This window comes from Leucopleurus acutus, assembly GCF_964270905.1.
Source record: "Leucopleurus acutus genome assembly, chromosome: 19".
In the NCBI taxonomy this organism is placed as follows: domain Eukaryota; kingdom Metazoa; phylum Chordata; class Mammalia; order Artiodactyla; family Delphinidae; genus Leucopleurus; species Leucopleurus acutus.
Window position 1 is genome coordinate 53,510,697 of NC_139161.1, and position 12,983 is coordinate 53,523,679.

Sequence of the window (12,983 nt, forward strand, 5' to 3'; positions counted from 1 at the left end):
TTCTGCCTAAATCTGACTTATGACCCACTCCTATTTGCAACATGAAGGGGGGAAATGCTGTTTGGTTTTCTGAGAAGCATGAAAACAAGCAATGGATTGCATTTTTTAAAAAGCAAACTTTTTAATGGCTGAATAATATTCCATTGTATATATGTGCCACATCTTCTTTATCCATTCATCTGTCGATGGACTACTACTCAGCCATAAAAAGAAACGAAATTGAATTATTTGTACTGAGGTGGATGGACCTAGAGTCTGTCATACAGAGTGAGGTAAGTCAGAAAGAGAGAAACAAATACCGTATGCTAACGCACATATATGTAATCTAAAAAAAAAATGGTACTGACGAACCTAGTGGCAGGGCAGGAATAAAGAAGTAGACATAGAGAATGGATTTGAGGACACAGTGGGGAGGGGAAGCTGGGGCAAAGTGAGAGTAGCATTGACATATATACACTACCAAATGTAAAATAGTTAGCTAGTGGGAGGCAGCAGCATAGCACAGGGAGATCAGCTAGGTGCTTTGCAATGACTTAGAGTCATGGGATAGAGGCTCAAGAGGGAGGGGATATATGTATGCATACGGCTGATTGACTTCGTTGTACAACAGAAACTAACACAGTATTGTGAAGCAATAAAGATCTATTTTTTTAAAAAAAGCAAACTTTTAAAAAAGTGCATTGTGATGCCTGAAATCTTTAAAATTGTGGTAATGTGGACACAGAACAATCAATGGCTAAAGTGTTAGCACATTCTAGGACTTGGCTCTTGAGTCTTCGTTTTATGTTAACAGTCTCTGATAGAAAGTGGGCATTTAGTGCATCCGAGATACTGGCCATCTTTAGAGCTGATCACCAGGTCATTGGTGAAGGATGTGGATGACCTGCTATGAGGGCAAAGGGTCACAATGGTGACCAGCAGAGAGCCCTGCTACTGAATTTGTGCTGTTTTGTGGCACTCAAAGACCAAATAAATATATGGTCAATTATACCTCAGTGTCTCCCATGGCAATTATCTCGGCCTTTTAAAATTGAATAAAATTAATTGAATTGTTTCTACCTTCTTGATTTTGTGACAATTTATATTTTTTCAGAGTCAAATATGCATTTATCTAGAACTACTCTATGCCAAATAGTATGCTGTGCACTGAGAATACAGTGTAATACAGGGGTAAATCCATGGCCATACTTAAGAACAAGAATTTAGAAAATTGGAAAAATACAGCAAAATGGAAAAAAATCAGCCATCATTGCATTTCCTAAAGATATCACTGTTAAACTTTTGGTATGATCCTTTCAAATATACATTGACATATAAATTTTTTCCACAAAAGTGGTCTCATGCTGATATATTCTCTTATAATCAGATTTTTTTTCCACCTAGGATGCCATGCAAATCTTTCCTTAGCAGTAAATATACTCTATGCCATAATTTTAATATAATATTCTGTTGCATAGATATGCCCCAATTTATTTAACCATGTCCTGTTTTTAAAAATTTAGTATAACTTACATTTTTTTGCATTTATTTTTAAATGCTACAAAGAACATCTGCATAGCTAAATCTTTTAACTCTTTAACTTTTTCCTTGGGATAAATTCTGAGTACATCTTAAAGATTTTTGATGTATCCTCCAAATGCCATACAAAATGTATACCAAAAAGACATATATGCGAATGGTTATAGTAGCATTATTTCAAATAGCTAAGAACTACAACCAAAATGTCCATCAAAAGTAGAAAGGACTAATAAATTGGTATATTCATAGAATGGATTACTCTGAAGCAATGAAAAAGAATGAACTACATACAGAGGGCAGAAAAATCTGTCCGCGGTTGGCAGAACTCACGGATGCCGAGGGCCGACTGTAGTACACACTTCTATGTAAGGAACTCGCGCATCCGCGTGTTTTGGTATCCGCGTGTTTTGGTATCCGCGGGGGTCCTGGAGCCAATCCTCCACCGATGCAGAGGGACCGCTGTAGTGCTACACGCAACAATGTGGATAGATTTCACAAACATAATGTTGAATGAAAAAAGCCAGATGTGACAGAATACGTACTGTACAGTATAATTCCATTCATATAAAGTTCTAAGATGAGGAAAATTAATTTACAGGAATAGAAGTCAAAGCAGCAATTATCTTTGGGGAGATGTAGCCTGGGAGAAGGCAGATGGGAAATGTCTGGGGTGTGGTTATAATCGGCTTCTCGATCCGGGCTGTAGTTATATGGGTTTGTTGGTAAAAAGTGACTGAGTTTCCCGTAATTTTGCCTTCAATGCAACACGTTTACGTAAAAAGGCTATACTACTTGTCGGAAAATAACCAAAGTTTTATGAAAGTGTGGGAGAAAGCTTCTATTCTAGGTTTGAATGGGGTCAAAGGTTAATTCAAGTAGTCTCTTTTTTTTTTTTTTTTTTTTTTTTGGCTGCATTGGGTCTTCCTTGCTGCGCGCCACCTTTCTCTAGCTGTGGCCAGCGGGGGCTACTTTTCATCGCGGTGCGTGTGGGCTTCTCACTGCCCTGGCTTCTCTTGTTGCGGGTTGCGGAGCGGGGCTCTAGGCGTGCGGGCTTCAGTAGTTGTGGCACGTGGGCTCAGTAGCTGTGGCTTGAGGGCTCTAGAGTGTAGCCTCAGTAGTTGTGTTGCCCAGACTTAGTTGCTCCGCGGCATGTGGGATCTTCCTGGACCAGGGCTGGAGCCCATGTCCCCTGCATTGGCAGGCAGATTCTTAACCACTGCACCACCAGGGAAGCCCTCAAGTAGTCTTTAAAGTTGGGTAGGAGTCGGTGAGTAAATATCCCAGGGAACAGATATAGGGTGAGCCAAGGAGGAAGGGGGAGAGTGTGGGGTCAGTTGGGGAATGGCAAACACTTGGCTGGCTTCAGTGTCATGGACTGGCAGGATAATACAGTAAAGAGAGCCTGGGATTCGATTTTGGAGGCCTTAAACACCAGGTAATGGAGTTTAGTAGCTCTCACATGGAAACAAATCAGAAGCAAAAGCAAAGCCCCTTTTATCATGGTGACACTAGCACTCATTGTAGAGTTACATGATAGTTTATGAGTTTTAACTTGAGGGTGTAAATATGTAAGTGTACTTGAATCTTCCAGGTACTGTACATTTTCAATTCTCTCTCCTATAACACTGTCTGATTCTTTCTCCCTCTAGAGAGACAACCATTATCCTGAAGTTAGTGTACCCTTCCCAGCTATGTTTTAAAATTTCACTATATATGTAAAATATTAAATATACTATATGCAATATACTATATATAAATTGTATATGTTTACATGCTCTTATATTTTATAATCTTTTAAAAAGATTAATCTTCTGTTTTATTGCACATTTGAAACCTGCTTTTTTTCACCCAACATTACTTGGGTGATGATTTAATTTGCTTTAAATATCTACTTCCCTGTTGATGGGCTTTTATTCATTTACCACTTTTTACTAATATAAACAACGGCACAGTGAACACCTTTGTACATGGCCCATAAACACAACTGCAAGTATTTCTCTAGCTTATATACTGAAGAGTAGATCTCGGTCCTAGGATACGTACATGTATTCAATGATGCTCAATACGGACACATTTTCCAAAGCAATTCTACCAATTTACCCTCCCATTAAGCAGTCTGTGAGTGTTGCCTTTGCTGCACATCACTAATGCCTGGTACTGTCTGCCTACTTAATTTTAGCCATTAGGATGGAAATGAAATGGTATCTCATTTTGGATATAATTTGCATTTCCCTGGTCACTTGTGCAGCTGCATATCTTTCTATGTGTTTTCTGGCTTTTGAATTTCCTCCATCATAAATTGCTTCTTCATAGCCTTTGCTCATTTTTCTGTCAGGCAGTTTGTATTTTTCTTATTGCTTCATGGTAGTTCTTTATATATTCTGCTGGGTATGATTCTCTGTCTGTTATTACGGACATTGCAAATATCTTCTCCTGGTTTGGGTTTTCTTTTCATTTTGTCTTTTGTCATTAGTTTTTAATTTTTTTTTTTTTTTTTTTTTGGCTGTGCCACGTGGCTTTCAGGATCTCAGTTCCCTGACCAGGGATTGCACTCGGGCCACGGCAGTGAAAGCCCAGAATTCTAACCACTAGGCCACCAGGGAACTCCCAGGAAGTTTGTGATTTTTAACATAACTGGATGCACATATTGGCCTCCGCTGTTAGGATTTGCTCTTTTGTGTCACGTTCTAGTCATTTCATATGACTTGTATGTACATTAAGTCTTGTTTTTCACATTTAGGTCCGTGATCTATCTGGAATGTATTGTTTGTGGATGGTGTGAAGTAGGGATCTAAGTTTACTTTTACCCTATGGATAGCCATGTGATTGTCTATAAGGAGGCTGCAATGAGAAAAACTAAGTATACATTTCACAAGGACAAGATCACCCCCAGACACAAACCTTAGGATTATGAGAACTGACTGCAGAAAAAAGGAACGATGATCACAATGAAAGTGAAAGAAATCATTTATTCAATTAATATATTTGGCCGTTTGAAGAAAAAAAATCTGTCTAGCTGCTGGAATCACATTATGCATCAAACTAAATTCCAGAGGGAGTTAAATATAAAAGCTGAGTTCATTAAGGACCAGAAAACTATATTAATAAATATCTGTGACTCTTCTGATGGGGAAGGAAATAGCAATTAAAAAAAGATGTTAAACTACCAAGAAGTAAACAAAATAAATGTGTGAGATCTTTATGAAGAAACATTAGAAATGCCGCCAGTGGGCATAAAAGGAGACTTCATGGAAAAACATACCCTGCTTTGAGAAAGGAAATATAATGTGTTATTATAAAAATTGTTTTTCCTTAAATTAATCCATCCATTTAATGCCACTCCCCTAAATACAAACATGAGTTTTTCAAGTACTCAAGCTGACTTTAAAGTGTATATTGTAAAATAGATATGAAAAATAACCAAAACAATTCTGACCAAAGATGAGTAACAAGGGAGGACTCATGTCTATTTCATATTAGAACATATTACAAAGATTTATAATTGTTGAGGTGGTTCTTGGCAAATATCTGGAGGATTGGGGTCTCACTATGAGAAGTCCTGGGATTCTTCAGCCTGCCAGAGACTTAGAACGAAAACCCCAATTTTTATCTTTACCAAACCTCTGCCCAAGGTAGTGAATTCACGTTCTCCCTATGGCTATGCGCTCACCCAGACAGGCTTCTCCTGCTTCATGTGCTCTGTGCTTATCAGAATTACAGACACTGGACCTAGGTCTGAAGTGAGGTTCCTGGACCAGCAACAGCAACACCAGCATCACTTGCAAGCTTGTCGGAAATGCAGTATCTCGGCCCCTCCCCAGACCTAAAATCAGAATCTGCATTTTAACCGGAGCCCCTGGGGACTTTTATGCACCTTAAAGTTTGAGAAGCTTATATATTATTAGACCAACCTTCTTGTCAGTGGAATAAAATTACCTATCACCCCTCCCTGGCACACACACACACACACACACACAACACACACACATTTTAGTTGAACTAAGGCTTATTTCAAAAGCGTTCTTTTGTGCTCAATTTAAATAAAAACCACCAGCCACTTCTGCCCCTGACTTATTTTTTAATTTTTTACTCTTATTTTTAATCTCTCTTTTAGGACATGTGCCCGCTGGTCTAAAATGCCATCCCGACCAGGAGCATCTGGTTTATCCTCTGGGTTGCACCATCCTCATTCAGGCACTAAATACTCAGGAACAGAATTTCCTACACGGTCATGGCAACAATGTCTCCTGTGCGACCATCTCCAAGAGCGGAGTTTACCTTGCTTCCGGACAAGTCACATTCATGGGCTTCAAGGTGAATAAACTAAAAAACCATTCATTCTCAAGAGATTTAGCAGTGCCTCCCAAGAAAAACTGCCCACTTCAGAATAGCTCTGTGCCACCCTGTTTACACCCTTCCTCCTCTTCCTTTGAGCCCCCTCGGGACTCATTTTCATCCTATCAGGCTGAGAGCGGAGGAACCTGGCGGTTTCATACCCGATGGTGCGACTTGTGACCAGTAATGCTCAGAAACAAGCGTCCCTGATTACAACTGTGTCCATCTTGTTGCTGTCGTGTTTGTAAGACCTGCTCTAATTCCTAGAAGAGTGACGAATGATTATTTCTCACCGAGAGGGGTAGCTATCTCTTCCAGTTCTTTCAAAGCCTGTCTGTGATCTGACAGTGTATTCTTGCTCCCAGGCGGATATCATTTTGTGGCATTATAAGAAAAGGGAGCTGATTGCTCGGCTATCGCTTCACAAGGGCAAAATTGAAGCTCTGGCCTTTTCACCAAATGATTTGTATTTGGTATCACTAGGAGGCCCAGATGATGGAAGGTAATGAACTAAGCATACTTACCTATTTTCCGCCCTGCATATTTCTAGATGTGTTAAGTACCCTCTCCTTTCTAACATTCTCTGTTTGCCCATCTATAGAGCATGTGTGGTGTGAAAACGCTATGACGAAAATATTATGGGATGCTGATTCTCAAGCCTGGCAGTGCATTGAAATCAACTGGGAGTTTTAGAAAATTACTGAGGGTTGGCTCCACCTCCAGAGACTTTGACCACTTGGCCTTAAGAGTTAGAAAGACTTCCCAGGTGGTTCTAATGTGCAACTAAATCGAGAACCATTGCTGTAAAAGATGACATCATCTTGTCACCATAATTCTCATCATAGACAACAGCTAATTTTTTTTATTGAGCACTTACTATGGGACAGGTGTGTGCTGAGTCACTTGACTTCATTATCTCATTTAAGCCTCATGACAACTCCATGAGGTGGGAGCTATTGGGACCATATGACTGATGAGGAACTAAACTCACCAGCTGCTAAGTAGCAGAGCTGGGGGACAAACCCTGGCAGTGTGACTCCAGAGGTGGCATTTTAAATTTTTTAACTTGCCTCACCAAGACATGATCTTGGCGCTCAAGGATCTCACAGTCAAGTTTAGTAGGGAGAGAATACATACAAATGAAATTGTGGGGGGAAAAGTATTTCAAAGCCTTATATTAGGAATAAAAATCAATGTAGTACCTATTCCTGTGTTAATGCTAAAGGAACATCATTTATAGAAGAAAAATAACACCTGAGGTTTGTGTAGGATTTAATACTTTGATGCACTTTCACAGATATTTTCTTGTTTGAGATCCACAGGTTAATTACAATGGAAATTTACATCTGTGTGTAGTTGTATATTGACTGTTCTCTTAATATATAGCAAATCAACAAAATCATCACGCGATTTCCTCCTTTCACGGTCATTCTCTTGCCGTGTAAATAATCAGACTTCCCTGGCTTATCCCCATTTGACTGTTTCGGGTTTTTTTTTTGGTAAGAAATGCATCCAGAAATCAGCTATTAACATTCTTAGTTCAACTTAAGGCAGTTGTTCTCAATCTTGCGTGCACATTGAAATCACCTGAGGAAATAAGACCCCTGATGCCTGGGTCCCAGCCCCAGAGGATTTTCAAGCCTGGCAATTATCACCCCCCACCCCCAGACCCTGCTGAAGAGTTGCCAAGGCTAGGCCTTGGGGGGAGAATAAAACGGCTCCTTAACCGAGACTAATCTGCGAAACTGTCATCTCCTCTGTAATTTTAAGCTTGATTTTAGGCTATCGAAGATTTGCTTACGGAAAACTGGAGATGTTGAGAAAAACATTCTCAAGAAAGTTTCTTCTCGAAAGAAAAACAAATTTTGCTGTACTAGGAAAATGCAACATGCCCATCCCTGAATAGTCACGGTGGTGAAGAGCGTGGGGTCCTGTTGATTGCTTCTGTATAGTCATGGGTCAACCCTGACCGTGTGGGAGGGTCCATTCTACCCAGACCACCTGGCGTCTCCACAGAGGGGGAGAAACAGAAGGGATGCTGGGAACTAGAGTGGACACTCTAGAATTTGCATACGCATACATTTGGAATATTTTGTAACCTATCTGCGAAGCTCTTGCATTAATGTTATTGTACTATCAGTGTTGTACTACAACCTGCTTTTGACTAACTTTATACCAAGGATATCTTCTATGTGTATATATGTAGACAATACCTATCGCCCTTTGCAGCAACTGTATGCTATTCAATTGTACGGATATGCTGGAATTTATTTGGCCAGCTATCTATGTTGCTGCCTTTTATTTATTTTTAAATCTTAAAATTGCTTTTGAAAAATTAAAGCTATCCCTGTTCATGGTTTACAAAGCAAGTATGTTGTCCTACTATGCAGAAGGATTCAAAATTTGTATCCCCTCCACCATGAAGACTTCTACTGTCCAGAGGCACTTGGATTCTTTTTTTTTTTTTACAGCCCTATTGAGATACATTTCACATACCATGAAATCCACCCATTCAAGATGTACAGTCAGGTGGTTTTTAGTATAGTGGTTAGTTGAGTGGGTTTGTTTGGTTTTTTTTTTTTGCCAGAATACTTCCCCAAGGACAATTTTTATGTGTTATATTGTGCAACCTTTGCCACAAAGGTTTTAGACCATTTTCAACACCTCAAAAAGAAACCCAGTGCCCATCAGCCATCACTCCCAATTCCTGCTCCACCACTGCCCCTGCCCCAGCCTCAGGCAACCACTAACCTACTTTCTGTGTGTATAGATCTGCCTGCTCTGTATGTTTCACATAAATGAAATAATACAATATGCGGCCTTTTGTGACTGTTTTCACGTTGTGTGGATATACCACATTTTCCTTACCCATTCATTAATGTATAGACTTTTGGGTCATTTCCACTTTTAAGTTACTATTAATAATGCTGTTAGCAACATTTGCATACAAGATTTTGTGTGGATGTACATTTTTATTTCTCTTGGGTATGAGGTTTTAACAGTCTTTTTTGATATTGGTTCCTCTAGTTTTTTACAACTTTTAAGTGACATGCATCTCAATTTTTCCACGTTAGGTGGTATCTATCAACTTCCTACTAAGAAAAAGAATTCATAGCTCTTATACTATCTCCTTCCCCCTGCCTGGCGATCTTGGTTTTACCTTGATTTAGACCACCCGTGATAATTCATTCCACATGTAGAAAATTGGGGGAACATAGGTAGGCATGTTTTTACATTAACCAGGTTTGTACCATCTGCATTCTTTTTCTTTAATACTCTGACCCCAGTGTTTAATGGAACACCCCACACACACATTTTTTATATCATTAAGCAAACGCTACTCAGTTTAGGACTAAATTGCATGACCGTACTCAGAAAGATGGAAAGGTAACCTACAACCGCACTTCTCAAAGTGTGGTCCCCAGACCACCAGCATCAGTGTCACCTGAGACTCTCAGCCTCCACCCCAGACCTGCTGAATCAGAAAGTCTGGGGGTAGGTCCTAGCACTCTCTGTTTTACTAAGCCCTCCAAGTGAATCAGCTACATGTTCAAGTTTGAAAACACACCTATGTCATCCCCTTTATTGCGTCTAATTAATGAATTTTTTTTTTTTTTTTTTTTTTGCTGGAGTACTTCCCCAAGGAAATTTTTTTACAAGAGATAAATGAGTGGTAACTTTCACGCCCTGCCTGTCTGAAAATCTCTTTAGATTTAGCATCAAACTTGATTGATAGGCTGATGGTTTTCCAGCCTCATAATCATTTTCCTTCAAAACTTTTAAAATGTCACCCACTTATCTTCGAACCCAGTGCGATTGAGGAGACGTCTGGGGGGCAGGGGGGCGGTGTAATTCTTTTGTTCCTCTGTAAGTAACCTTTTCATTTTTTTCCTTCTAGAACCGCTAAAAGAGCCGTTTCTTATTTTGAAAGCCTGTTTTCCCCTGACTCTCTTTGTCCTTTCGTCTGGGCAGTGTGGTGGTGTGGAGCATAGCCAAGGGAGACGCCATCTGTGGCAGCCCTGCTGCCGGCCCCAACGTCGGGAATGCCACCACGGTCATCTTCTCCAATTGCTGCGATGAGATGTTTGTCACTGCTGGAAAGTACGCATCCGCCGTCAAGGTGTCCAGAATTTGTAAATCACCCGATTTGCTTGCACAGAAAACATGGTCATTCCAATTAGGGTGAACATGGCTTTCGTCCTGGAAAAAGAACTTCCATCTTAATTTTCATGATTTGGGAATCATTAAAAATCCTTTTAGCTGAAAGTCTTTTTAAATACGGTTATTTGACCATTCTGTGCTTCCTACTGAAAAGGTTCTGCTGATCTGCTAAACCCATTTCAGGCTCTGGTCTGTTTGTTACAGATAACACATTGCCCCCAATCAGTGCTCGCAGGGTCATTTGCCCAGTTGCACCGATTCACTTACTGGTTGATGTTTCTTACCACCTGCGCTTAATTTAGGTCTCGTGAAATGAGAGTTTGCGAATGAACTGCACCAGCAAGTTTCAAACATTTGACTATGAGCCACATGCGATCATTTCTGGTAGGGTTAGCATCGAGCAGCTAAGCGGGTGGGGTACCAAGCTGAAGGTCTGAACAGAGGCCTGCCTCTGTCTAACAGAAGAACTTAATTTACAGGTTCACCTATCAGAGCCCTGTTTGGAGTTTTACATGAAGGTTAAACCTACATAAAAGCATCCCCTTTCATGTCACATACCAATTCGCAGGTCAGAAATCTGAAGGTAGGGTTGAAGCATATGTTGGTTGGAACGATCCTTTTCAGCCCACCTGTGGTCTCCCATCTGTGAAAGGCGCATGTCATTCGTTACTTTTCCGGCCAGAATAAAGAATCTGTGCTGTTTCCTGCCCCCACCTTGTGACATCCGGCATGCATCTGTTCCGTGGCTAATTACAAGGAAGGATTTATCCAGAGGCCATGAAACTAACTGGCATGAAAGCCAGCCCCTAAGGAGAGAATCTTATCAGGACAGTTCTCTGATCCTAAAGCAGCTGACCACCTCCTACCCTGACTTCGGGGGGTCACTGGTGGCCGTGAAGCTCTTCAACTCCCTTCAGGTTTGCAGAGTCGTTTGCCTAAAACTTTTATGGGGGGGGTCTATCTGCTCTTCCACAGGTGACTGAGCAGCAGGTATCAGCTAATTCTGATGTCTGCTGATAATGTTTCTCCAGGAGTCAAAACCTGAATTTAAACCAAAAAAAAAAAAAATTTTTTTTAGGACAATCTTTATTATAGGTCTGCTTTAATTTCTCGTGACATTGGCACCTGAGAAAAAGTTAGCACTCTTAAATAATATTTCTGGTATGTACCCATATACCCTGGATTCTCCGTGATGGTCCCAATTTCAGGTATTCCATTATACTGACCCCCATGAGATGTCCTGCAAATTCCAGTATTTCAGCATCCAAATGACATCTACCAGAGAGGCCATGGAAAAGCTGATTTTTTCTTAGTTTGCAAAGTACGTTCAAAATATCAATACTATTGAGCACTTACTAATATGTGTGTGACTCTGGGTGCTAAAAAAAAAAAAGGAAAACTAAAGTTGATGAACTGTATTTTAGCATTAATCTTTTCTGCTTTAAGATATTAGCTGAAGTCTTTGTGATGTTAACCATGATATTTTTAAACAGGTATTCAGAGTAACTTAACATACAATGATTAAATAGCGAGTCTGTGCCGAGTCTCATCTGAGGTGCTGATGCTGTTTGGCATTTAGTTGCCCTGTCTCATTTCTCCTTCCTTGCAGACAGGACTCTCCATAGGTAGTCCTTCCCTTTAAAATTTTTCCTCACAGGGCTTCCCTGGTGGCGCAGTGGTTGAGAGTCCCCCTGCCGATGCAGCGGACACGGGTTCGTGCCCCAGTCCGGGAAGATCCCACATGCCGCGGAGCGGCTGGGCCCGTGAGCCGTGGGCGCTGGGCCTAAGCGTCTGGAGCCTGTGCTCCGCAATGGGAGAGGCCACGGCAGTGAGAGGCCCGCGTACCGCAAACAAAAAAAAATTATTTTCCTCACAACTCCATACCTTGAAAGAAACATCACTTGATGAATTTTGGTTTGCTTTGCTTACTTGTTTATTCCTATGTCTCTGTTTTCACCAGTGGATAGAGTATTTGCTTCAAAGTGAGAGAGAGCTGGGTGTGAATCCTTGCTCTGCTGTGTGTAGGCTCTGCGTTTCCTCATTTGGAGAGTGGGGGGTCATAAAACCTACTTCGCAGGGTGGTTGTGAGCATTGAGTGGAATACAATCATCCCTCGGTATCCCTGGGTTCTGCATCCGCAGATTCAACCAACTGTGGATCACGTACCATGTTTAGATCTGCAGTTGGTAGAATCTGCGAGTGCGGAATAGCGAATGCAGAACCCGCGGATACCGAGGAGGACCACCTGTGGGCTATGAGCATGCGCGAATTCTGGTGTCCGCTGGCGGGTCCTGGAACCAATCCCCCGTGGATACCAAGGGCCGACTGTATCCTGGGTAGATCACCAGGCTGTAACAAATCCCCCGAAATACCTAGTTCTCTTCCTTTCAGCTTCTCCTTCAAGGCACTGCAGAAAACAGAGAAGAGACGAAGTGTCTATTAAATGGATATGCGTTTGATTGCGGGTTTCTTTTCTCCAGTGGGACAATTCGAGTATGGGAACTGGATCTCCCAAATAGAAAGATCTGGCCAACCGAGTGTCATACAGGACAAATGAAAAGAATAGTCATGAGCATCTCAGTGAGTATTACTCTAAGTGTTATTTTAGGTAGCTGTTAGTACAAGTTCCTATTAACAGTACCGACCAAGATAGGTGTCTGTGCGTGTACACATGTGTGTGTACGTGTGTGTAGGTACACGTACCTAGGCTTAGGGGTGGGGAGGTGAGGTCTGGACATGGGGGACATTGACTGAGGAGGCACAGGTGAGGGAGCTCCCGTGAGAAACTGGAGAGGCTGCCTAGACGCAGCTATGGGGAAATCTGTTTCAGTGGGACCTGAACTGCCATCAGACCCCAGGAACCTGCCTCACCTGGAGGGAAGCAACGTAGCCAGGAGGTACTCAGAGCCCCCAGCACCTCCCTTTGCCACCTATGTTATTTCTGCACCGGAAAGAAAGTTTCTGACAAT

At 41.4% G+C, this 12,983-nt stretch overlaps 1 protein-coding gene across 1 annotated transcript in view; it reads left to right on the forward strand.

The window, feature by feature from the left end:
* Positions 1–12,983, forward strand: part of CFAP52 (cilia and flagella associated protein 52) — a gene marked incomplete at its 3' end in the record, with an annotated part of 35,979 nt that overhangs the window by 610 nt on the left and 22,386 nt on the right. The window contains exons 2-5 of the mRNA XM_082861632.1: positions 5,633–5,832; positions 6,219–6,355; positions 9,826–9,954; positions 12,495–12,594. Of these exons, the coding sequence (XP_082717758.1) occupies positions 5,633–5,832; positions 6,219–6,355; positions 9,826–9,954; positions 12,495–12,594 (566 nt within the window). The remainder of the gene's footprint in view (positions 1–5,632; positions 5,833–6,218; positions 6,356–9,825; positions 9,955–12,494; positions 12,595–12,983) is intronic.